Source organism: Notamacropus eugenii, chromosome 3 (genome assembly GCF_028372415.1).
Source record: "Notamacropus eugenii isolate mMacEug1 chromosome 3, mMacEug1.pri_v2, whole genome shotgun sequence".
Classification (NCBI taxonomy): domain Eukaryota; kingdom Metazoa; phylum Chordata; class Mammalia; order Diprotodontia; family Macropodidae; genus Notamacropus; species Notamacropus eugenii.
Window position 1 is genome coordinate 430,628,753 of NC_092874.1, and position 25,563 is coordinate 430,654,315.

The 25,563-nt window shown below is 40.0% G+C and overlaps 1 protein-coding gene across 3 annotated transcripts in view; it reads left to right on the forward strand.

The window, feature by feature from the left end:
- Positions 1 to 16,433, forward strand: part of C3H3orf20 (chromosome 3 C3orf20 homolog) — a 104,798-nt gene extending 88,365 nt beyond the window's left edge. For all 3 annotated transcript variants that reach the window (XM_072598383.1, XM_072598382.1, XM_072598384.1), the window contains 2 exons: positions 11,546 to 11,677; positions 14,784 to 16,433. In XM_072598383.1, coding sequence (XP_072454484.1) covers positions 11,546 to 11,677; positions 14,784 to 14,919 — 268 coding nt within the window. In that variant the 3' untranslated portion in view covers positions 14,920 to 16,433. The remainder of the gene's footprint in view (positions 1 to 11,545; positions 11,678 to 14,783) is intronic.
- Positions 16,434 to 25,563: the final 9,130 nt, after the last annotated feature.

The window sequence follows — 25,563 nt, forward strand, 5'->3', positions numbered from 1 at the left end:
GATTTGAGCATGGGTATGGATTACTAGTCCCAGCACCATACTTTCCCTCTCATTCCCAGCTACCCAGAGACTATTATTATAAATCTTACTCATCCTATGTGTAAGTCTGGCCTTATTTATCCCTGGATTGAAATTTGGGCAAGATAGAAAATGTCCATTAAAAATCTACGAGTATAAGAGAAAGTAGAGAGAGAGGAGGCTAAGAGAGGATCCAGGGCAAAGTGTTGGGTAGCACCTACACACAGTGAACATTCAGCAAAGGAAATTGAAAAGAGATGGTCAAAAATGGCAAGAGAACCAAGAGAAAGGAAGAGCAGTGGGTGAGATCCACAATGCCTAACAGTGCAGAGAGGTCAAGTAGAGGACCAAGGAAAATATACTGGCTTTAACAGTTAAGTAACTATTCTTAAGTTCTTAGTAACATTGGGTAAACAGTCTCAGTTCCATGATGGGGTTCAAAACTAGACTATGAGGGGATAGGAGGTGAGAAGATGATGAGAAAGTGGATGTCAAAGCTATAGGTAATGCTTTCTTTGAATTTAGCTTCGAAAAGGGGAAATTATGGGATGATAGTTTGAGTAGCTAGTAGGATCAAGTGAAGATTGTTTTTAAAATAAGAGGGAGCCTGTGCATGTTCATAGATGGAAAGGAAGGAGTCAGTGAATAAGGGGAGCTGGCAGATGAGAGAAGAGAAGGAATATCCAAGGGGCAAGTTACTAGAGGAGAAATTGGAAGAAAATAGGATAAAAAACACTAGTTCAGAAGTTTTCAACATATAGTTTTAACAATAGTTTTCAACAATCACTTTTTATAAAATTTGAGTTCCAAATTTTTCCTCCCTCCCTTTTTCACCTCCCCCTCTCCAAGACAGCAAGCAAGCTGATATAGGCCATACATGTACAATCATATGAAACATATTTCCACAATAGTCATGTTGTGAAAGAATAGTCAGAACAAAAGTGGAAAATCATGAGAAAGGGGGAAAAAAGTGGAAATAGTATGCTTCAATCTGCATTCAGATTCCACAGTTCTTTCTCTGGGTGTGGACAGCATTCTCCACCATAAGTCTTTTGAAATCATCTTGGATCTCTGTATTGCTGGGAAGAGCTAAGTCTATCACTGAACAATGTTGCAGTTACTATGTACAATGTTCTCCTGGTTCTGCTCATTTCACTCAGCATCTGTTCATATAAATCTTTCCAGGTTTTTCTGAAGTCTACCTGCTCATATTTCTTGTAGCACAATAGCATTCCGTTACATTAATATACAACAACTAGTTCAGTCTTTCCCCAGTTGATGGGCATTCTCTCAATTTCCAATTCTTGGCCACCACAAAAAAAGCTGCTGTAGTTTTCCAGAAGCAAGTAATTAAATTAGTTTTGAGAAATGTTGTACCATAATAGAAAAACTCCCCATACACCACCAATAAAGAGCCAGGATTTGTTTGTCATGGAAAAGAGATCTGAACTAGTCCCTCGAGGGTTCTGGTTCCACTTCTGCCTGGTAGTAGCCAGAATGAGAATGAAAGCTAGGCTACACCTGCTCCTGGAAAACCCAAGAAATTGAATCCAATTCATTTCAACAAATATTTATTGGGAAACAGTGTGGAAATATTGATGAATCTTAAATCAGAAGACCCTGGACAAGTCATTAAACTTCCTTGTTTTCTCATCTGTAAAAGGCGGGTAGAGGTTGCACTAGATGGCCTCTAAGATTTCTTCCAACTCAGAATCTGTGCTCCTGTGATGCTATAGAAGGTGCAGGGCATGATCCCAGGTTCTGGGGATTCAAAGACGAACATGAAATAGTCCCTGCCCTGAAGAAGTTTATACTCTACTAGGTGGATTTGTGTGCATAGAGAAGTACCTAGTATATACAAGTTAAATGTAAAGTAATTTAGAAGAAAAGAGGAGCAAGAAACTCCTCTTGTAGAGGGTAGTATCTAGGCTGACCCTGGACAGGGGCTACATATTCCAAGAGGCAGGCAGAGCTGAGGAGTGAGTGAATTCCAGGAACAGGGACATTCCCCAGTAGAGGGTGCTTCAATGAATCCATCTGTCACCTCTATGGCAGAGACTACAGTCACCCATGACAAAGGCCCAGTCAGCATTCCACTAGACCATAGGTTTTTAATTGAGTCCACGATCTACTGTTTGATAATTGTATTTCAGAATAATTGGCTTCCTTGTAACCCTATGCATTTTGTGCATTTAAAATCCTTATTTTGAGAAGGAGCTCAAAGGCAACCATGACACAAATATCATTGCCGAAGCCTGCCTTTGGAATTTCTTGACTCCAGCTAGCTAAGGCTTTCCCCAGGCAAACCCATTCTTATTATTCCCAAGAGTTTCCCAGGGAGACAAGAGAAAGGCTTCTTAGTTTAGAGATAACAATTCTAGGTGGAAAGTAAAGAGACTTGGGTTCTAATCCTGACTTCACCATTTACTAGCCACATAACCTCGAATTTACCTTTCATGAATCACAATTTTCTTATCACTTAGAAAAAAAGGGGAGAGGGGAGGAACTCATTGTTTTAAATGTCATCTTAAAAATGTGATGACTCAAGTAACTTTGGCATAGAAGGAGGGGTCCTGGACCTTCTTGGAAGATCTCTGGGATCCTATCTTTACTTTGCATGTTCTAGACTTTGGACATGTGGTCATCTCACTGAACACTATTTTCCCCACCTGCAGAACAGGGATTGCTTTTTTGTGGTTGTTCAATTATTTCAGTCATTTCAGCTCTTCATGACTCCAACTGGGGGTCAAACCAGGAGAGTGGCTTGCCATTTCCTTCTCCAGCTCATTTTAACAGACAAGGAAACTGAGGAAAACAAGGTTAAGTGATTTGCCTAGAATCACACAGCTAGTAAACAACTGAGGCCAGATTCCAACTCAGGAAGATGAGTCTTCTGGACTTCAGGCCAGTGACTCTGTCCATTGCACCACCTAGCTACCCCAACAATTGTTATGTGGATCTAATAAGACAATGTATGTAAAAATACTTTGGACAAGTGATTTCTTAGGACATTTCCAGTTTAAAAATCTAAAAATTGGTTCCCCAATTTTTTTTCCAGTCCCCATCCCCCTTGGCTTTCAGTAAGCTTTCCTTTACCCTTTATTCAACTTGAAATAAATTCTAGAGTTTACTGTGCATATAGACATAGAAAATAAAAGGAAAGTATTAATTCATTTTCCATAAACAAAAATCACTTTCTTGAGAAGAGCTTTTTCTCCCCAGTGGGAGTCCATACATACAATCTAGGGGTTCCTAGATTGGGAATTTGTGATTTAGGGGGAAGTGGTAGAAGAGCTTAGGCAGCCCCGTGGGTAGCATGCTGACTTTGGAATCAAGGTCTGAGCTCCAGTCCTGACTCAGGGATTTCCTAGCTATGTGACTCTGAACAAGTCACTTGATCTGTCTCAGACTCATCTATTTCCTCAGTAAAAATGGGGATGAGAATAGCACAGCTGCCTGTCACGGTTGTTGTGAGGATTAATTGAGATAACACAGAGAGTGCCTTGCAATCTACAAAGTGCTTTGCAAATGCTAGTTCTTATTAGATGCATCAGGTATCCTGGAATGGAAAGAGAACCAGCTTCCCCTCCAGGATCCTTCCAATGCCCACTTGGTTCAGTCCACGATGAGAGGATGGTTTAACTATGCCCACTCGATCCTGGATCACTTTAATTCCTCAAACACCAAGTGGTCAGTCATTCAATATTTAAGAGACTGCTACTGTGCACCCAGCTCTGTGCTAGACATTGGGGAGGCTACGAAAATGAACAAAGCCTGGCCTTTACACTCAAGGAGATCACAATTCAATAGAGGCACAAGAGAAGTTAACTCCAGATACCCAAATGCCTTCATGCCTAAATGTGATGGTATTGGGGTGACACAGGGTTCCTGAAGACCCAGCTCCCAAAGTCTAGAGGGTTCCTGATCTATGTTGGAGCTAGTACCAATACAGTAACATGTACTTGAGACATCTAATAAAATGTAAAGTGTTATAATGGAAGTCAATGGAGTCAAGGTTCCTGAGTTCTAAGCATGACTCTACTAGCTAAGGTCCCTCCCATCCCTATTCCATGAAGTGCTTTGAGATCCTGAGGATAAGGCATCCTGGGATTTTTTTCCCTAAAGGCTATTTATAGTTTCTGTACCAAAGTACTAGGGGTCTTGGTGTGATGGGTCAAAATTGGGGGAGGAGAAAGGGATCTGTGGAGATGCTCAGCATTCCTGCCCTAGCCTTGCCCCATCTGCTCCCCACCCACTGAATCTGAGCAAACCATAAAAATTGGGCTGTTTCTGCTGTCACCTTTAGGTGGTGATGGACCACAGCTGGCCTCAAGCTTCAGGCCTCTTCCTGAATTTCTACTAGTCTGCATAATCAGCCAATATAAATTATCTGGGGAACCAGCAACCCTCCCCCACCTTCCTCCACCCAAGCTGCATTAATGCCCTGTCATCTGTCACTGTCCAGGCTCATTGCCATGAATGACCAAGTGTAGTGACATGGTTCAGACTGGGAACTTGGCTGATGGTAAAAATGTTTTGGAATTAAAGCCAGTGTAGGAGGGCAGGAAAAAACAAAAGGACTTCCAGGAAGCTGTCCAGAGGAGCATCATCCAAGCTGGAACAGGACCTTAGAGATCACCCAGCTTAACATTTCAGAATTGTGGATTTAGGACTGGAAGTTACCTAAGAGTCTCAGGCTAGCTCTTTTAACAGAGAAGTGAAGCAGCTTGCCTAAGGTCACTAAGCTAGTAAGTGATAGAGTCAGAATTCAAACCCAGGGCCCCTGGCTCCAAATCCAAATACTTGCCATCACTCTGACATTTCACAAAGGAGGAAATGAGGGTCCAGAGAGGTCACCAACTCACACAAGTTCACAGAGGACTGTGTGTGTGGCTTTCCTGAAGTCCTGAGAGCTGGGAGGAAGGGTGTTGAAATACCTCTTCCTCCCCAAATGCCTCCTGCCAGCCTGCCTCAGTGTTTGAAATTGTCCACCTTTAGAGTCACCCCTTTTGAACTTAAGCCTTTGAAGGCTTCTACTAAAAGCCCTGGAGTGGATGACTTATGCCATGAATCAGATTCCATGGTCATAGGGTAACCATGAGATTTGCATAAATCAGAATCCCTGGGACTGGCAGCCTCAGGAGTATGTCTGGGGGTAGGGTGGTCTGGGGGTACAGTGGGCTCAGAATCAGAAAGACCTAAGTTTAGATCCAGCCTCAGAAAAAGCACTTGACTGCTGCCTCAGTTTTCTCAACTGCAAAATGGGGATGATATCACCTACCTCACAGGATTGTTGTGAGGATGAAACAAGATAAGATTTATATATAGATAATAGATAAGATAATATACATGTACATGCACAATGTCTGGTACATGATAGGTGCTTAATAAATGCTTATTCCCATCCCCTTTCCCCAAGACAAAGAAGCCAGGCACAAGAATCATGACTAACACATACCTAACAACAAAATACACTTTCCCCTGCAACATTCTTCTCATGTAACCCACAGCATGCTTCATACACCTTACCAATAAAACTTGACAAGCCCCAAAAAGACACACCTGCACACATACCAATAGGATGGAAGCTCCCTGAGGGCAGCATCCAGCCCAGGCCAGGCAGAGTAGGCTGGCACTTAATAAATGCTGGTTGATCGGTGGGTGGGAATTTGGACTTGATCAGAGGGTCTGGTATTGAATCCTGGCTCTGACGATTGCTGCCTCAGGGACTGGGGACACTCTTCTGTGTCTCAGTTACCTCCTCTCTAAGATGAAGGGGTTAACCTCGATGGGCCTTTTAGACTTTATTTACTCTAAATCTTATGATCCTCTGGGCCTAACTTCTTGGTATTTTTAGTGAGGGGAGGAGGCGCTGTTTTGGGGGCAGTTTCTAAGTTTCTCCCACCTCAATTATGGTGTTATCTTTATTTCCCCTTTGTCACCATGCCCTCTGCTTGCCACCCATATGACCAATACTCCATGGACCTGCCCTGGGGTCACTGTATCTCTCTAGAGTAGCCTCAAGGTTCAGGAATTTGTAGCCCCTTCCTGACCTCCCAGACACAGAAATGTCATAACATTGCCCATAAAATTATTTTATTTAATTAATATTATCATATTTATACAGTAGCTTCAGCTACAAAAAGCCCTTTATAACACCTGGGTGAGCTAGGGAATGTCCCCATTTTAAAGGTATGCAAACAAGCCCAGAGGAGTGAAGCTATTTGCCCAAATTCACACACCTAGTAAGTGACAAAACCAGGATTCAAACCTAAATCAGATTCCAGGTCCAATGAACACTCCCTACACTACATCTACTTGACACTGCCCAGAGCATTGTTCTTGAAATGAATGGGCCAGATATACCTACTCCTCCTCAGTCCAAAGAGTCTGGCACCTTGGGGCTCTACTCTTTTAAACTGAATGGTCCTCTAAGGCACAGAACCATAGTCAAATGCCTCCTTTCCTGTCAATCTCTCTTTCTTTTCCCTTCCATAGCCTGCAAAGATATCCCCACAGTTGAATTCTGACTCCTGATACAGAGGACACCAACATTGAGCCTTGACTTCCACCACCTTCCCCGGATCCATTGTTAATTGACCTCTTCCCAGACTAGGACTAATAATAATACCGTATTCCACTATGTACTCACTTTCACAGAACATGGAGTTAGAAGGGACTTTGAAGTCACCTAACCCCTGCTCCATTATCCCCATTTTGCAGAAGAGGAAACTAAGTCTCAGATTGGAAGAAGAAGAGGTGCAAGAAGTTAATATTTTGAACTACAAGGGGACATAGAAGTCATCTTTCCATAGGCTCATAGATCCAGAAGAGAAAGGAAATTTGGAAGCCATCTCCTCCAACCCTCTCTTTTTACAGCTGATTTGCCCTCAAGGTAACAGAGATAGGAAGCATACGAGGCAGGACTGGAACCCAGGACGTCCAACTCCAGAGCCAGTCCTTTTCCTACTACAGTCTATGTCAAGTGGCACAGACTTATTTGTGTTTGTGCACTCAGGATTCTGTTTGGAGAGCATCCCACACCTGTTGAGCCATCTTTCTCCATCAAATAAGATCCTCTCTCTCCCTTTTTTTAGACTTTGAAGTTCCTATCCCAAAGACTAGGGGATGAATAGTCTTTTCCCATACTTCTCATCTCTCATAAAGTCTTCAGAGAGTGCAGTTACCTCCTCCCAAGGTTCCAGACCTTCCTGTCTCAACAGATTTCACCTTCTTTGGTCAGAATCAGGTCCAGAATAGTGACTTTTGTTTGTTTCTGTGTTTTCTAAAGGCTGAAATGATCAATGAGATAAGTCATTGAGGCAAGGCTTTGTTTTTCATAGATTGTGACAGTTGAATTGGTGCTGGTGGAAGCCCCGTACTTGGCCTCTGTGCCAACTTTTTTTTTTTGTCTGTTTCTGGAACTCATCATCCATGTCCTCCTTCTGACCAGGCATTCAAAGTATATATTTAGTGCCTACTATGCTCCCAAAGACAAAAAATATGAAAACTACTTGCCTCCCAAGAATTCACCTTCTTGTGAGGTAGAGAGCAACAATATATACATATAGAAAAATGGGTAAAAACATAAGCAACAAAGATACAAAATATTCTTAAGTGGGAGGAGCTTCTAACAAGGAAAGAATCAGGAAAGATCTCTAGCACTTAGCAGAGTGCCTGCCATATAGTAGATGTTTAACAAATGTCTATTGACTGCCTGACCAATTGTAAAAGGTGTAGTCAACAAGTATTTTATTAAACCCTTACTATATGCCAGGCACAGAGTTTAGGGCTGGGGGTACAAAATCAGTCCCTACCTTGAAGGAGATCACATTGTAATGGGAAAGATCTGAGGTGAGCCATGCACAGAACAGCAAAAAGGCCAGTTTACCTGGAATGTGAAGTACCTGAAGCAGTGTGCCTTTAAGGTAATATGTAGGAGATGGGAAAGATCTTTTATAAAAATAATATCTTAATATTTCCCCATTACATGTAAAGGCAATTTTTAAAAATGCTTATTTATTTTTAGTTTTCAACATTCATTTCCACAGCATTTTGAGTTCCAAATTTTCTTCCCATCTCTTCCCTCCCCCATCCCAAAACACCATACATTTTGATTATCCCTTCCTCCAATCTTCCCTCCCTTCTATCATACCCCTCCCTTCCCTTATCCTCATCTGCTCTCTTTTCTTGTAGGGCAAGATAGATTTCTATACCCCATTGCCTGTATGTCTTATTTCCCAGTTGCATGCAGAAACAATTCTCAACATTCATTCCAAAAACTTTGAGTACCAACTTCTCTCCCTTCCTTCCTCCCTACCCATCCCCATTGAAAAGGCGAGCAATTCAATATAGGCTATCTATGTGTAGCTTTGCAAAAGACTTCCATAATAGTCATGTTGTGTAAGACTAACAATATTTCCCTTCATCCTATCCTGCCCCTCATTTATTCTAGTCTCTCTTTTGACCTTGTCCCTCCCCTAAAGTGTTTACTTCTGATTACTCCCTCCTCTCATTAGCCCTCCCTTCTATCATCCCCCCACCCAATTTATCCCCTTCTCCCCTACTTTCCTGTAGTGTAAGATAGATTTTTCATACCAGATTGAGTGTGCATGTTATTCCCTCCTTAAGCCAAATGTGATAAGAGTAAGCTTCACTTTTTCCCTCTCACCTCCCCCCTTTTCCCCTCCATCCAAAAAGCTTTTTCTTGCCTCTTTTATGAGAGATAGTTTACCCCATTCAATTTCTCCCTTTCTCCTCCCAATCTATTTCTCTCTCACCCCTTAATTTTATTTTTTTAGGTATCATATATTCCTATTCAACTCACCCTGTGTCCTCTGTCTATACATATCTGTGTGTGTGTGTGTGTGTGTGTGTGTGTGTGTGTAATCCCTCCAACTTCCCAAATATTGAGAAATGTTTCAAGAGTTACAAATATGATCTTTCCATGTAGGAATATAAACAGTTCAACTTTAGTAAGTCCCTTAGAATTTCTCTTTCCTGTTTACCTTTTCATATTTCTCTTGACTCTTGTGTTTGAAAGTCAAATTTTCTATTCAGCTCTGGTCTTTTCATCAAAAATGCTTGAAAGTCCTCTCTTTCATTGAAATTCCATTTTTCCCCCTGAGGTATTATATTCAGGTTTGCTGGGTAGGTGATTCTTGATTTTAATCCTAATTCCTTTAACTTCTGGAATATCATGTTCTAAGCCCTTTGATCCCTTAATGTAGAAGCTGCTAGATCTTGTGTTATCCTGATTGTATTTCCACAATACTTGGATTGTTTCTTTCTAGTTGCTTGCAATATTTTCTTCTCGACCTGGGAACTCTGGAATTTGGCTACAATATTCCTAGGAATTTTTCTTTTGGATCTCTTTCAGGAGGTGATCAGTGAATCCATCAGTTCTTTCTCTGGATATGGATGGCATTTTCCATCATGAGTCTTTTGGAATTATCTTAGATTGTTGCATTGCTGAGAATAGCTAAGTCAATCATAGGTGATCATGGGAAAGGTCTTCAAAAGCCAAAAAGAGGAATTTGTATTTGATCCCTTCTCACCTCTCACCTGGAATATTACACTAGCATTTTAATGGGTCTCTATGTCCAAGTGTCTCCCCACTCTAATCCTTCTTCCATTCAAGGGTCAAAGTAGTTTTCCTGAAGCACAGGTTGGATCATGTCATTTCCCCCACTCCCAACCACAGAAAAACACACACTTAATGAACTCCAGTAGTTTGCCTATTACCTCCAGGAGGAAATGTAAGTTCCTTTGGGATTTAAATATATCCATATCCTGGCTTCTTCATACCTTTGCATTCTTCCTACAATTTGCTCCCATCCACACACACTACTATCCCGCAAGGGTAGCCTACTTGCATTTCCTCCCATAATACTCTATGTCCTGTCACCATGCCTAGAATGCTCTCATTCTTCACATCCACCTCTTAGTTTCCCTGTCCTCCTTCAAGAATAAGATTAAATGCCACCTCCAGCAGAATGCCTTTCCTAGATTCTTCAGCTAGCAGTGCCTTCTTTTCTTAGATTACCTTCCATCTGTTCTGTATATATCTTGAATGTGCCTAGTTATTTAGACTTCCCATTAGAATGCGAGTTCCTGTATGCCCAAAGGGCTATTAAATTGTGCATACTCTTTGACCCACTAATACCACTTCCAGGTCTGTATCCCAAAGAGATCATAAAAAGGGGGAAAAAACCCACATATATAAAAATATTTATTGCAGCTCTTTTGGTGGTGGCCAAGAATTAGAAATTGATGGGATGTCCATCAGTTGGGGAATGGTTTAACAAGTTGTGGTATATGAATGGAATGGAATACTATTGTTCCATAAATGATGAGCAGGCAAACTTCAGAAAAACCTGGAAAGACTTAAATGAACTGATGCTGAGTGAAGTAAGCAGAACCAGGAGAACATTGCATACAGTAACAGCCACAATGTGCAATGACCAATTTTGATAGACTTAACTCTTCTCAGCTAAAGTCTAAGACAATTCCAAAAGACTCATGATGTAAAATGCTATCCACATCCAGAGAAAGAACTATGGAGTCTGAATGTAGCTGGAAGCATACATTTTCTCTCCCTTTTTTGGTTCTTTCTCGTGATTTTCCCCTTTGGTTCTAATTATTCTTCACAATATGACTAATGTAGAAATATATTTAATATGATTGTACATGTATAGCCAATATGAGATTGCATGCCACCTTGGGGAGTGGGAGCAAAGGGAAGGGGAAAAAATTTGAAACTTAAAATCTTATAGAAGTGAATGTTGAAACTAAAAACAAATTAATTAAAATTTTAAAAATGGGATGTGAGATCCTTGAGGGCAGAGACTCCTTATGCCTTTCACTATATCCCCAGTGCTATGGACTGTGCTTAGCATAAAGTCAACACTTTATAATTACTTGTGATTTTTTAGTTGACTCAATGCTAGAGAGAGGAATGAATCACTGGAGTTTTTGATAGGGAGTTGAAAAGATCAGACTTGCACTTGAAGAAAGTCAGTTTTGAGCCTGAGTGAAGGATAACTCTTGTTGAAGATAACTAATCAAGGTTGGGAATCTGGGTGTGTAGAAGAATAGCAGTATTCTCAAAGGAGAATTGAGGAAGGGGAAAACTGGGAGGAAAAAGACTGTGGATTCTGTTTTGGCCATGTTGAGTTGGAGATACCTAAACAACATCCAGTTGGAGATGTCCAGTTAGCAGTTGACAATATAGAATTGGATTTCAGGAGGGAGACTGGGACTAGATAGCAATCTGGGAGTCCTCTGCATAGAAGTGACAGTTGTACTTATGGGAGCCAATGGGATCACTAAGAGCTAAGATAAGGAGAAAGAGACAAAGACAAAGAGAGAAAAGAGCACAGAGCCCTCTGGTCTGTCCATATAGTGGGGTAGGGCATGGATGATGACCTAGCAAAAGATAGGCATTGCAGAGTTAGTCTGGAATGAACTCGTGCCAGAACATGTCATTAATAACATCACCTGGTGGTGGTGGTGCTTTTTTCCCCAGTACCCTTTCCCCCTTTCCCCAGAACTTGGATAACTATAAGGATCAAGAAGAGGAGGAAGATGAACAAGAAACAAAAACAATTGCTCCAGTCAATGAGGACAAGACAGAGAAGCAACCAGTCATAGAGAACAAGTAGGCAGCTAAGTCCAGACTGGGGGAGGGCTTAGAACTAGAGCTTGTAATGGGAGAAATGCTGAACATAGTACAAGTTCTGCCACTAGTTGTATGACCTTGGGCAAGTCACTTCCCCTCTATAGACCAAGGTCTCTTCTTTCATAACATGAAAGAATTCGAACTTTCAACATTTAACTATTCTTAGATTCCCTGCCCAACCCTTGCTCCAAGATGAAGGTCAGGAAGGATAGGAATGGTGTGCAGGGGATGAAATAGGGATGAGGCAGTTATGAGGAGGAAGACCACATTCATGAGATTTAGAATACTAGGATCATGGTTCAAGAGCAGAGAGACCCTAAATGCCATATAGTTCAATCCCCTTAATTTTACAGATTAGGAAACTGAGTCCAAGGAAATTAGATTATTTACCCAAAGCTAAATATCATACCGAACCTAGAGCCCTTGATGATAATATTTGGTCAAGAAATGGTGTGGCTTGCCTCTAAGACCTCTCTGAGACTATTGAGTACCTAAGGATAAAGCTCATCTAGCTGTATGACTATTTTTTATCAATCAAAGGATGATTTGGGTGAAGGCTCAGGGTGGAGTTGGATGGAGTAGGGGTCATCTATTACATTATTACTGAAATACAGAATCAGGCATTAGAATACTGAACTGAGATTTCTTGGTTTAGTCCACATTTTTCAGAAGAGGAAACTGAGCCTCAGAGAGATGGTGACATGCCTAAGATTATGCAAATAGTTCAGAACAGTCTTGAGACTAGAACCTAGTTGTCATTCATTCACCAAAATATTGAGCACCTACTGTGTGGAAGGCATTGTGCTATGTGTAGAGTCCTAGTTTCCTATTGCTGACTTCAAATCTATAACTCCATGAAATCAAACAGACTTGTACACTAGACTCCAGGACAGGAAGTTTTGCTCCTCCCTCCTTCTCAAGATGAATGATTGAGCCTTTCATTCTCCTATTTTATTTTTGTCATTTTATTCCTAGAATGCCTGTATAGATGGCACTCAATCGATGATTCCCGGTTGGTTGATTCATCCCTTGTGCCCTCTCTGATTCTGTCACAGAAGAGACTAGAACTGAACTTCTTTTGAAAGTCTGATGGAAATAGACTGAAATGATGATTTTATAAGTTTTATTGATTTTTTTTTAAACTATTGCCATTCCCTGCCCAGAGACCTCCCCTGTAATGATAATAATAACTAGCTAGCAGTTATATAGCTCTTTAAAGTTTCAACGCACTTAATATATAATCTTATTTGATTCTCACGGTAACCTTATAAGGGAGATACTATAAAGTCTTCATTTTATAAATGGAGTAACTGAGGCTGAAGGAAGATATGACTTGCCCCAGCTAGTATATATCTGAGGCAAGTTTTGAACTCAAGTCTTCCTGACTCCAGCTCCAGCATTGTAAACACTATACTACCTAGCTGCTTGTAACAAGAAAGTACAAGTACGCAAAACAGACCAATACGTTTATATGTCTGAAGACATATGACTCATTCTGTATTGGTAGTCTACTCCTGTTCTACCAAAAGGAAGCTATGTTTTGTCAACAGTTTCTGGAGTCACATCAATTACAACATTGGGATAATTCTGACACCTTGGAATGTTCTCCTCATTCCACTGTGCCAGTTCATACAAGCTGTCTCAAGTTCCTCTGAACTTTTCATATTTGTTATTTCTTCTAGGACAATAAGATTCCACTACATTCATGTACCATAATTTCCTTCAACCATTTCTCAACCAGTAGTCAAATACTATTCACCATTTTTTTTTTTGCAACCACAAAAAGCACTGTCATGATTATTTTAATATACATGTGACCTTTCTCCTCTGTCTGATCTCATTTTGGATAAAAGCCTAAGAATGGTCATTTTTTAAGGTCATCAAAATTTGTTTCAATTCTTATGAATCTGGTGACCAAGTTATCCAGGTAGCTGGGCAACTCTGCCTCTCATCAGAAAACCAGGGACCAATTTTTGGAAGCACAAAATGATCCCAATAGTAGCCATGTTCATTTAAGTGAGTCAGGGAATTACTAGAAGGAGCCAGGTCTACCTCGCTCTCAGTAATGACTTTCTGGATGAAGGTTTTTCTCCTCGGGTGATCTGCTAGTGAGTCACAGGACCTTGACTAGCCCATAAAGGCGGCCTTGGACTGCCTGGGGTTCCCCTACTTGCTGCAGCTCAGAACCCATTGTTAGATGAGGATTTCATGAAAGGATTGGGGATCTTTAGCTTAGGACAGAAAAAATTTGGAGAATGGGATTTGATGGCCACCTTCAAATATCTGAAGCACTGTCCTTGATGAGAGTGATGGGATTTGTTTTCTTCTCTCCCGGAAGGACCGTGCAACAGACATAAATATAAGCAGCAGACAAGTACACAGGCTTTCCCAATGATTGGAGCTGTCCAGAAGTGGAATGCACTTCCTCAGGAGGCAGTAGGATCATGGAGATCATGGAGCTGGGTCTGGAACTTGCTATTTTATGGATGAGAAAAGTGAGGTCCAGAGAAGCCTAGGACACACAAGGAATAAGTAATTGGGCTAGGATTTGAATCTAGGTACTTAAACTCTAAATCTAGCCTTCCTACTCTGTTAGATAAAGAGTTCCCCATCACAGAAGATCTTCAAGTGAAGGATGAATGACCACTTCCTGGATATGTTGTAGAGGGATTCTTGTTCAGGTACAGACCAAATTAGATGGAATATGAGATCCTGGTCAACTCTGAGATTAATACAGTGGAAAAGACCTGGGTTAAATTCTTACTCCTGATGTTTGCTACCTGTGTGTCCTTTAGACTTCCTAGGTCTCAGTTTCCTTGTCTGTAAATGAGTTTTATCCTCTAATAGTTCCTTCCAGATCTAAGTCTGTGATATGTAAAATAAAGCAATTGGACTAGATGGTCTTTTTGGTCCCTCCCAGATCCAAGTTTATTAGGGGTTGGAGTAGTTACCCTCTAAAATGGGGAGAGGTTGACAAGTGGGGAAGGTGTCCACTGATCAATAGTTCTCCTTGGGTAGCTCTGCCATGGGGTAGCTATGGGTCCTGTCCATCATCTTTTACTTTATCTGGATTTTGCTTCTTTAGGAGAAAAGACTCAGATGCTCCATCAACAAGCAAACCCATGCTGCTAGAGACCCTTATTGATTCAACACCATTTGTTACAAAGACCCGACGGAAGTCATATGCGTTTCAAAAGAAAATAATGAAGTGGAGAAAGTGATGCCATTTCTCTCAGGAAATTGAATTCTCCTAAGGATACCAGTGCCATCTGGTCAAAGGGCATGGGGTCCAAACATATATGAGCAGCCTTCATTATCAATTTTTGCTTCTCCTTTCCCTCCAATTTCCTTCCCAAAGGCCTGTTTGAGACAGTTGTGAGTAACCTCAAAGTGAGGTCCTAGGAAAGATCTGGCCAAGCTGGTCTCCCTCTCCCCTCTCAATGCTAGCTTTCCTTGGAAGCACTGCTAACTAAAAGTCCAGAGATGAGGGGGTTCCCAAGGTGCCCCTCAAGAATGAACTGTCTCCTGGATGACCAAAGACTTCAAAGACAGAGATAATCAGGCTGGAAATATAGAGACATTATTATTATTTAATCATATCACATAAGTTTAGGTTAAAAGTCAATAAATTCTTTAACTCCCTAAGGGACATTAATAGGTCTAAGGCTTGGGCAAGCGGAAAATTAAAAGTGAAAGGAGAGAGGGAGAATAACGGGAAGAGAAGGACAAATAAGGGGAGGGAGGAAAAGAGGAAAGAGAAAAGTGAGGAATCAGAGGGCAGGGAAAAGGGAGTAGAGTGGGAAAAAGGGAGTAGAGTGGGAAAGATGGGGGAGGAAAAGAGGAAGGAGCAAGAAGAAAGAACAGCGGAAGAGTCAGGGGGGAAAGGGAGAAAAGATGAGATTGGAAAAGAGACTGCAGAGGGAGACATTAATGAGTAAAGAAAAGGGAGGAGAGAAAAGGTGAGTGGGGTAAGTAGAGAGAATTGTTATCATCATTTACTGGAAAGTTCCTTATTTACTTTATAATAGAGCAGAATTCCAGCTATCATTCTTTAATGTGATAGAAACCCCTAAGGCTTAGATAAGCAAGCATCTTTAGTCACAGTAAACATGTAAGACCACTTGGAGCAAATGAACAACACCTCCTCTTAATAGTAAACTATTTAGAGTAACAATCAAAGACGTAACTCAGGTCTGCTCTGGTCTAGGAATCAGAGTTTATCATATTATTTGTATTTGGTTGCCCTGGGAATATCATCAGTATTTTACCAGACTACCTTAATAATATGGTTTACCCTTTCTAAATTATAATTTTTACAATTTATAAAAGCATATAAATTTATAAATTATTTCCTTTAACTGTGTTTTCAAAAGGTTTTTTACATTACTAAGCATACATTTTATTACTTTTGGGAGTCCCCATCATTTCAATAAGAACTTATCTTTATTTTCTTAATGGGCATTAATGAGAAAATCAGATTCATTGCATTATAAAAAATTTTAAAAAAAAAGCTTTCCATGGTGCAGTGAGTTACACCTCTGTTTAGACTAGTCAGAATGAAAAGAGGTCAGTTTGGTTTCATTAACACATGGAAAGCAAGCAAATAACCAACTTGATGCATAGACAATTTTATTCTATCCTTCATTTTATTCTGTGTATGTCTTTGCTTACTAGGAATGTTTTTTTATAAGCAGCTGAAGTTGCTTTCTTCTCCAATGAAGATTTTGATTTCTGATCCAATCTATTACTTTCTTTTGTTTTATGAGCATGTTTAATTCATTGACACTTATAGATAGTTTTATTATATTTTCCTCCATCTATCTAATATTGTATTTTTTCATAATTAGACTTTTTTTGTCCCCCCTCCTATTTAAACACAGTACAATGGATCTCCAGTTATTATTGCTTAATCTACTTTAACACAACCCTATTCCTACTGGCTCTCTCCCTCTCACATTCAAGCCCTGCACCCTCCCATTTATCACCCACTTTCCACTAGTTTTAGAGTTTTAACTTATTAATTCCTTTTGTGTTCTTCATTTTATTTAGTTATCTAATTCTTCCCTTATTTTCTCCCAGTTAAGTAAATCCAAATCCCTCTTTCTTTCCCCTTCAAATTCTTTTGTTAGGTTTTTTAAAAAAATTTTCTGTGCCTTTTTCTTAAAAAAAAATTATTTCTCTCATTCTCTTCATTAATTCTGTTCCCTTTCTGTTTATTCTAAACTTTTATTCTTTGATTCATAACTCAGATGTCAATTTGTTCCTCCTTTAATTTTTATGTTCCCCATGGACTTAGAACTTCTAAAGTACCAATTTTGAGTTTTTTTCTAAAAAGTTTTACGTTGTTGCTATATGAACCTTGCACTCTTTCCTTTTATTTTTTCTGTTGTGACTCATTCTTAAAGGTATCAATTCCTGTAGGAGATAAAGAAGATAGAAGTATTATGGTAGAAATTATCTTATATGCCTAATTGTGCAATTCATTGCTTTTTTCTAACTTCTCTGTGATCATTTCCCACATGCACACAATCAATTAGCATAAACTCTCCTTTCTGGGTCCATGCTGTCTCATACTTTTGCATGAGAGTTGCCCCCTTGAGCTCAGGAAGCTATTCGTGGAGGCAAAACACTCAGAGGAAGTGGCCTCTCTCAACAGATCCCTGTATATATTATACCCAATTATAAAGTCCTCATCTCTCATTACAAAATCTCCCCCTCTCCACCATGAAAGTTTTTCAGCAGGACTCTCTGACAACTGAATCAAGATTTCTCCCTTTCCCATCATTTCAGTTACTTCCTTTGCCCCTTCCCCTGTTCTCCTGTAGGCTCTCTTCTTCCTGAGAGACCAAAGGAGGCATTTTTCTCTTCATTACTTACTATTGATTACATGCGTTTCCAGTTTGCAGTTTAGTCTTACAAAAACATATGTTCACCTGTAGATGGGTTTTGTGAGGTCTGGTTCATGGTGTTTCATCATCATCACTTCTTGAAAAAAACTCAATGCTTCTATTATTATTTTGTTGTTAATGCTTTTAACTTCATAGATGCCTTTATCTTTAAAAAATTTTTAATATTTTATTTTTTCCAATTACATGTGAAAAAACAATTTTAACATTTGTTTTTATAATTTTGAGTTTTAAATTCACTCCCTCCCACTTACCCAGCCCTCTCCACACGCTGAGAAGGCAAGCAATTTGATGAAGGTTCTACATATGCAGTCATGCAAAACATTTGCATGTTAGTCATGTTGTGAAAGAAAACAGACAAAAAACATGAGAAAAATAAAGTTTAAAAAAAAACATTTAAATTCCATCAGTTCTTTTTCCGGAGATGGATGGTATTTTTAATCATAGGTCCTTTAGAATTGTCCTGGATCTTTTTATTGCTGAGTATAGCAAAGTTATTCCCAGTTGATCATCTTTTGTTACTGTGTATAATATTCTCCTGGTTCTGCTCATTTCACTTTGCATCAGTTCATATAAATCTTCCCAGGATTTTCTGAAACCATCTTGCTAGTCATTCCTTACAACACAATAGTATTCTATAACAATCATATACCACAGCTTGTTCACTCATTCCCCAATTGATGGGCACATCTCAATTTCCAATTCTTTGCCACCATAAAAAAGAACTTTTATAGATATTTTTTGTATGTATAGGCCCTTTTCCTTTAATTTAATCTCTATGGGATACAGACCTAGTAGTGGTGTTGCTGAGTTAAAGGGTATGCACATAGCCCTTTGGGTATGGTTCCAAATTGTTCTCCAGAATGGTTAGATCAGTTCACAACTCTACCGATAGTGTATTAGTGTCCCAATTTTCTCAACATCCCTTCCAACATTTGTCATTTCCTTTTGCTGTCATCTTAGTCAACCTGATTAATATGAGGTGGTAACTCAGAATTGTGCTGACCTCATTGTTGTGTACTGGTGAAACCTAGACAGTATACCAGTGCCATGCCAGGAAACTGAATCACTTTCATTTTAATTGTCTTAGGAAGATTCTGAAGACCATCTGGCAAGATAAGGTATCAGACCCTGAGATCCTTTCTCAGTTGAACTGCCAAGCAGTCAAACTCTACTACAGAAAGTACAACTCCAGTAGGCTAGTCATGTTGTTCAAATGCCAAAAGTACATTTGCCAAAAGATTATTTTATGGAGCAGTCATGCAGGACAAGCTCTCACATGGCAGTCAGAAGAAGTGATAGAAGGATACTCTCCAGGTGTCTCTGAACAACTTTGCAATCAATCATGAGACATGGCAGACACTGTCACAAGACACTGTCACTGCCTAGCATTGCATGACCTCATCAAAGAAGGTACTGTACTCCCACGAGCAGAGCAGAATTTCAGTAGCTCAAATTTAGAAACATCTCCACTCCAAATGTTCATATGGACTATTTGTGCCCAACCTGTGATAAAGCCTTCTAAGCTCATATTGGTCTGATTGGTCACAATCAGACACACTATGCACCTTGACCCTAACACAGTGATATCATTTTGGTCCTCAAGAATGAAAGACAACATCCTAATTCCCTTACTTCTTAAATATCATATTCCAAGCCCTCCAGTCTTTTAATGTAGAAGCTGCTAAATCCTGTGTGATCTGTACTGTGACTCCGTGATACCTGAATTACCTCTTTCTGGCTGCTTGCAGTATTTTCTCCTTGGCCTTGGAGCTCTGTAATTGGCTAAAATATTGACTTGGGGATCGCTTTCTTGGAGGTGATCAGTGGATTCTTTTGATTTGTCTTTTACCTTCTGGTTCTAGTATATCAGGGCATTATGTATGTATGTATGTATGTATGTATGTATGTACGTACATATATACATATAAATGTATATATAAATAAAATTATATATAATACACATATATACATACACATATACATATATAATTTCTTACAATATGTTTGGGCTCTTTTTTCTTATCGTGGCTTTTGAATAGTTCAACAATTCTTAAATCAACTTTCCTTGATTTATTTTCCAATATTGTTTTTCCAATTAGATATCTCACATTTCCTTCTATTTTTTCATTCTTCTGATTTTATTTTATTGTTTCTTGATGTTTCATGGAATTAGTTTCCACTTACTCAATTCTATTTTTTAAGAAGTTATTTTCATCAGTAAATTTTTGTATCTCTTTTTTCATTTGGCTAATTCTTTTTTTTTTAAGGCATTGTTTTCTTCATTGGATTTTTGTGCATCTTTTTCATTTTTTGGTGTTTCCTTTACCAAGCTTTTGACTCTTTTTTCATTATTCTCTTCAATCACTCTCATTTCTTTTCCCAATTTTTCTACTACCTCTCTTATTTGAATTTTAAAATCTTTTTTCAGCTTTTCCATTAAATCTTTTAGGGGCTGAGACCAATTCACTTTTTCCTTTGAGGATTTGCATATAGCTATTTTGATACTTGTCCTCTTCTGAGTTTGTGTTTTGATCTTCCCTATCACCACAGTAACCTTATATGGACAGGTTCTTTTTAGGTGCTTGCTCACTTTTTCAGCCTATTTCTGACCTCCAACTTTATAAAATTAGACTCTGCTTCCAGGATGAAGGGGGCACTGTCCAAAGCTTCGGACTTTTTGTTCCATTGTTTTCAGAGCTGGTTCTGGGGATCTGTAAGTTTCAGTTCTTCCAACGTTGTATGGTCTAAGGAGAGGTGTTGTCACTACTTTCTTGGGCTGTACTCTGGTCTGTGAGGGACTGTGAGCACTGTTTTCTGCTCTAGAATTTGACCAAAGTCCTTGCTCCCCTGGGACAGGGAACTCTAGTGTACTAGTGATCATCCTTGCCCTGGGTCTGTGACCAGTCCCCTGTATAAGAAATGCAACAGACTCCTATACCCAACTAAGGATTCTCGGTAATCTTCTGACCAGTTGTCCAGCAGATTCAGTTGCCCTGAAGGCTTACTGCAGGCTTGCACTGGGTATAGCCTATTGCTGGCTGCTTTGTGCAGGTGCTCAGGGACCTCAGTTCTGGCTCATTCGAGGGTGCTGGCTTTCAGAGCCCTTACCGCTGACCTTCACTGTGGCAATTGCTGCTGGCTTGCACTGGGGACTGGGGCCTCACTACTAGCTTGTCAGATGTGGTGTGCACTAGACTTTTCTCCCCAGTGAGACAGATCTTTTCTGCTGACCTAAATTGTCTTGGGCTAGAACAGGGGTGGGGAGGCTGTGGCCTTGAGGCCACATGTGGCCCTCTGGGTCCTTAAGTGCAGGCCTTTGACTGAATCCAAACTTCACAGACCAAATCCCCTTCATAAAAGGATTTGTTATTTGTGTTTTGCTTATGTAAAGATCATCTGTTCTAATACTAATCGCTTCTTGCTTTTCTCACATTGTCCCTTGTTTCTGTATATTTGTATTCCAAATTATCTGTTCTTTCCTTTCTTTCTTTAGAGAGACTCACCACCATGGATTTATTTTTATGTTCTACCAATTATTTTATGTGAGCTATAAATTCGGCTTTCATGATTGTTATCTCTGTCTAAAACAATTTGAGATAATAACATCCTACTGGGGTTCCTTGTTCTTTTGGGTATCCACAGCATTCTCTGTTTTATTATCTGTTTTCTTGCAATATTTATTCAGAGATGTTTAGACATTTTTGGATAACCTGGAGTCCATATCCCCTTTTGTGTAATGTCTCCTCTGTGGATCTGTTTGTGCTTAAAATTTTTAGCTGTTTTTTCCTTCTGAGATGTTTGGTAATTTCAGTCATTTTTACTTATATTCCCTTATTACTCATCTTCTTACCTCTTTCCCTTTTAATAGCAGATCTCTTCCTTGACAATCATGACATTGCTTTCTTTTGGTGCTTGTGCCATTCATCCTACTGTTCCTTCTCATTCCCTCTTGGTTGATCCTCTTATCATCTGTCCATTAAGCATGAGTATCTCTCGAAGCTCTATCTTGAGGCCTTTTCTCTTGCTCTTCCTTCTCTCTCTTGGTGATTTCATCCATTCCCATGCATTCACTGGTCTCTATTCAAGTGACTCTCCAATCTATTTATGTCTATTCTGCAGTAATCTCTCTCCTTAACTCCATTTCTGCATTACCTTCTATCTGCTAGACATTTCCACCTGGATGTTCCCTTAAGATCTCAAAATCAACACATCAAAAACAAAACTCATATTCATCCCTCCTTGAAGGTGCTTTCATTCATCAGGGACCTCATCTCAACTCAGATCTCATCTTTTTCAGGTCTTTTATGGTTTCCTGCCCCCTATTGCTCATGCATTCCCTTTAAGATTACCTTCTATTTACACTGTATGGATGTACAAGATGCATGCATATTGTCCCTTCCATTGGAATGTAAAGGAAAGGACCATATTTTTGTCTTTATTTGTATCCCTAGCACTTAGCACAATGCCTTGCACATAGCAAGCACTTAATAAATGCTTGGGCAGACTGACTCACTCTCTTGTCCTTCTCATCCCAAATCCAGTGATTTGCCAAGTAATAAGAATTCTCCTCATGCATCTCTTGTACAGATCCTCTGCTGTCCATGTATACCACCACTATTGTAGTTCAGGTCCTCATCACTTTTCACCTAAACTATTACAAAAATTTTCTAATTCACCTGATACTCCATATGTACGTACATATGTTCATATAAATAGATAAGTACACATAAGCAATATACATATGTGTGTATGTATACATATATACATGTGTATCTATACCTATACCTATATCTATATTTATATTCCTGTCTCTCCCTTCTTTAATTCATCTTCTACATTGCTGCCAAACTTCTTGAGGCCATAGGCATGGCCATGATTACTGTCCTACTCAAAAGCCTTCAATGACTCTCTGCACTACAGGATAAAAGACATAGCCTTCTACCATTCCAGTCTTATTTCATAGCACTCCCTTTCGTTAATTCTCTGATTTAAACATACTAGCCCACAAACTATTCCTCAAGTTGGAGATTCCATCTTCCTCATTTGTGAATGTTTACAGGCAGTCTACCATGTCTAGAACGCTTTCCCCCATTTCTGAGTCATTCTCTTTCTTCAAAGTTCATCTCAGTTACGACCTCCTCTGTGGAAGTATCCCTAATCCCCACCCTCCCAGTCATTAATACTCTCTCTCTCCTCAAATTACCGTATGTTTATTGATCTGTGTATGTTTTGTGTTTTCTGAATAGAAACATAAGATCCTTGAAGAAGGCAGGTATTATTTTCTTCTTTTTCTTACTTTTTATCTCCTGCCCCTAGCCTAGTGTTTAGTACGGTTGCTATTCCAGAAACTCAAAGTTCCAAAGGCCCTCTGAGCACATCTATTGCAGGTAATAATATTAGTGAGTACTTTCATATTTAGGGAGTTCCTTGTCACCAAAGACATCTCCTTGTCTAGGGTAGTGCCAGAAGATCACTTTATGGAGATGTTCTAGGTGAGGTTCATGCTTTAGGTAAAGATCAAAGTGTAGCTGGCCTTAGAAGTTCCTTTGTGCTCTGGGATTCTGTGGAAAATTGTGTTTGTAGGCTTACCTTTTCAAGAGACACAAACATGCTCTCATATTACAGATGAGTTTTACTCTCCTCTGTTCCTCTGATTCCTCTGTTGCCCCTTAATAGTTTGAAGGGATAGAAGTATGGGTGGGCCTCCATAAGCTTTATCAATCAAGTTAATACTTAGAGTTTGGCAGGTGTTGGTTGTCTTGGCATAGTAGATAAGTCTAAACATAAAGGCCTGGCAAATCCAGCTGGTACTTAACAAAAGGGCTGGAGCTGCTCAACAGCCAGAGTATCTGACATTTCTACTGCTGTTGTTTTATGGGAGCATAGAAAGTCATTCAACCGATAAGAAAGGATCAAGACAGGGCTGAGAAAGCTCAATAGGGCAGAGAGTAGTTCTGGAGATTGGTGTCCTGGGAATTCTCTTAAACCTGGAAGTTCATTTAGGATCATAGGAGTTAGAGCCAGAAGGAGCCTTGGAGATTATTGAGTTCAATCTCTCCTCTTATGCCACCTCCTCTCCCATCGCTTAATTTTACATGTGAGGTATTATGGGGTATTCAGGGAGAACTAGCGCCTGTGGCGTGGAGGCTCACTGAGCCCTTTCCAGGCTTGCTCATCCACTGTTGGTGTCCACCTGTCACCCAACTCTCATCTATGGCTCTAAGAAACTGTAGCCTGCACAGCAGTCACACCCTGGTAAAACCATCTTGGCAAAGGGGTTAAACCAGCTTGAGAATAATCAACAGGTCTCAAGACCATTGGTGAGTTAGGAAGATGTCTACCCCAAGCATAGGAAGACTTTTCTAGACAGATTAGAACAATTTGTTCCAATGACCACGAAGATGGCTGAAGCAGGCGCTATGCTACGGAGGGAATCCTGATTGATCAGACAGTGAAACCAACAAGGTCATCCAGCGCATCCCAGACCTTCACCAGTCATCCTGAATTTTGTTCTGCCACTGTTCTTTGATAAGAGAGAGGAAGGCTGATGGCTTTGTGCAACTCTGCCTCTGCCTCTGCCTGAAATTCAATTCACTTAGAAGTCAAGACTTTTTTAAATTTTATTTTATTTTATTATTTTATCCCAACATTGTGATGTCATTGGTCCTCTTTGAAAATGAAGCACAAACAACAATAATTTTACAGATGAAGAAACCTTGGAGTCCATAGAAGTTAAAAGACTATCCCAAGGTTGTATATCTAGGTCTGAACTAACAGAGCCAGGTTTTGAACCCAGGTCCTCTAACTCTAAACCCTGTGCTCTTGTCCAAAATCATAACAAGGAATTCTGGCACTTGAGGCAAATTCAGTTGAATGAACTAGATTAAGGAGAATCCTAGGGCTATAGGATTTTGTATTACATAGGGAGGCCACCAGAGGAAAGTACAGATAGGTACAGGGTCAGGAAAACTCCCCAGAGTACAGAAAAGCCTTAGGATCTCATTTTGGCCAGCATGCTCTAACCTTTCTCTAACACAGATATATATATATATATATATATATATATATATATATATATATATATATATATATATACACACATATATATGGTCCTGGGGAGGTAAAGGGCAAGGTCATTGTTAAGAAGTGGGAAGACAGTGGGAGCAGGGAAGCAGATGCCAGGAGAAGAAATGGCAACAGAAAGCTGGGGATAAAAGCTCAAGGCTATATGAAGTGTGTGTGTGTGTGTGTGTGACAGGGTTGAGGAGAGAAGGGTGTCTTATGTCACCCATGAAGTCACAGAAATAATAGCCTAGAAGAACACCCCAGAGAGAAAGCATGCCTCTGGATGTTGTAACCCTGATCCAAAACACCAATCCCCCTGTCCCACTTATGGCTCTGCCCTTTGCACAATGCCAGACTACTTCTCAAAACCAAAAACTGCCTGCCTTTACTAATCATTTTTCAGTTTCTCTACAGAGCCACTATAGATTGACCAGAAAGCCTAATACTCAAGCAATATGTTTTTATTCAAAGGTGGACAGTTGACCTTTATCTCCCTGTTAGGCTAATGCTACCTCCCACCTAAAATAAATACCTGACAGGAGATTTGAGCGAATGGATATCTGGGCTCTAGAGCAGAGAGGAGACCTGCCTCATAATATGAGTCAGAAGAAACTGCCTTAAAGACAGGTGATTTTCTTCTTCCTCTCTCCCCAAAATGGTATCTGTGGAATGACCTTTGTTGGCCACTCCCCATTTTGCCCTCTCTCCTCTTCCATTGTCCATCATGCACAGCCCACCCATGCTATTTTCTCCCAGCTCCTGTGATAGACTTTTCCCCAGAGCATGGTCTTTCTAGCATCTGCATGCACATTTTAGCTCTGCCCTCCCTCCCCAGCCCCCCTCCCAAAACAGACTTATTTCAGGGAACTACACAAGTCTTGAAAAGTAGGG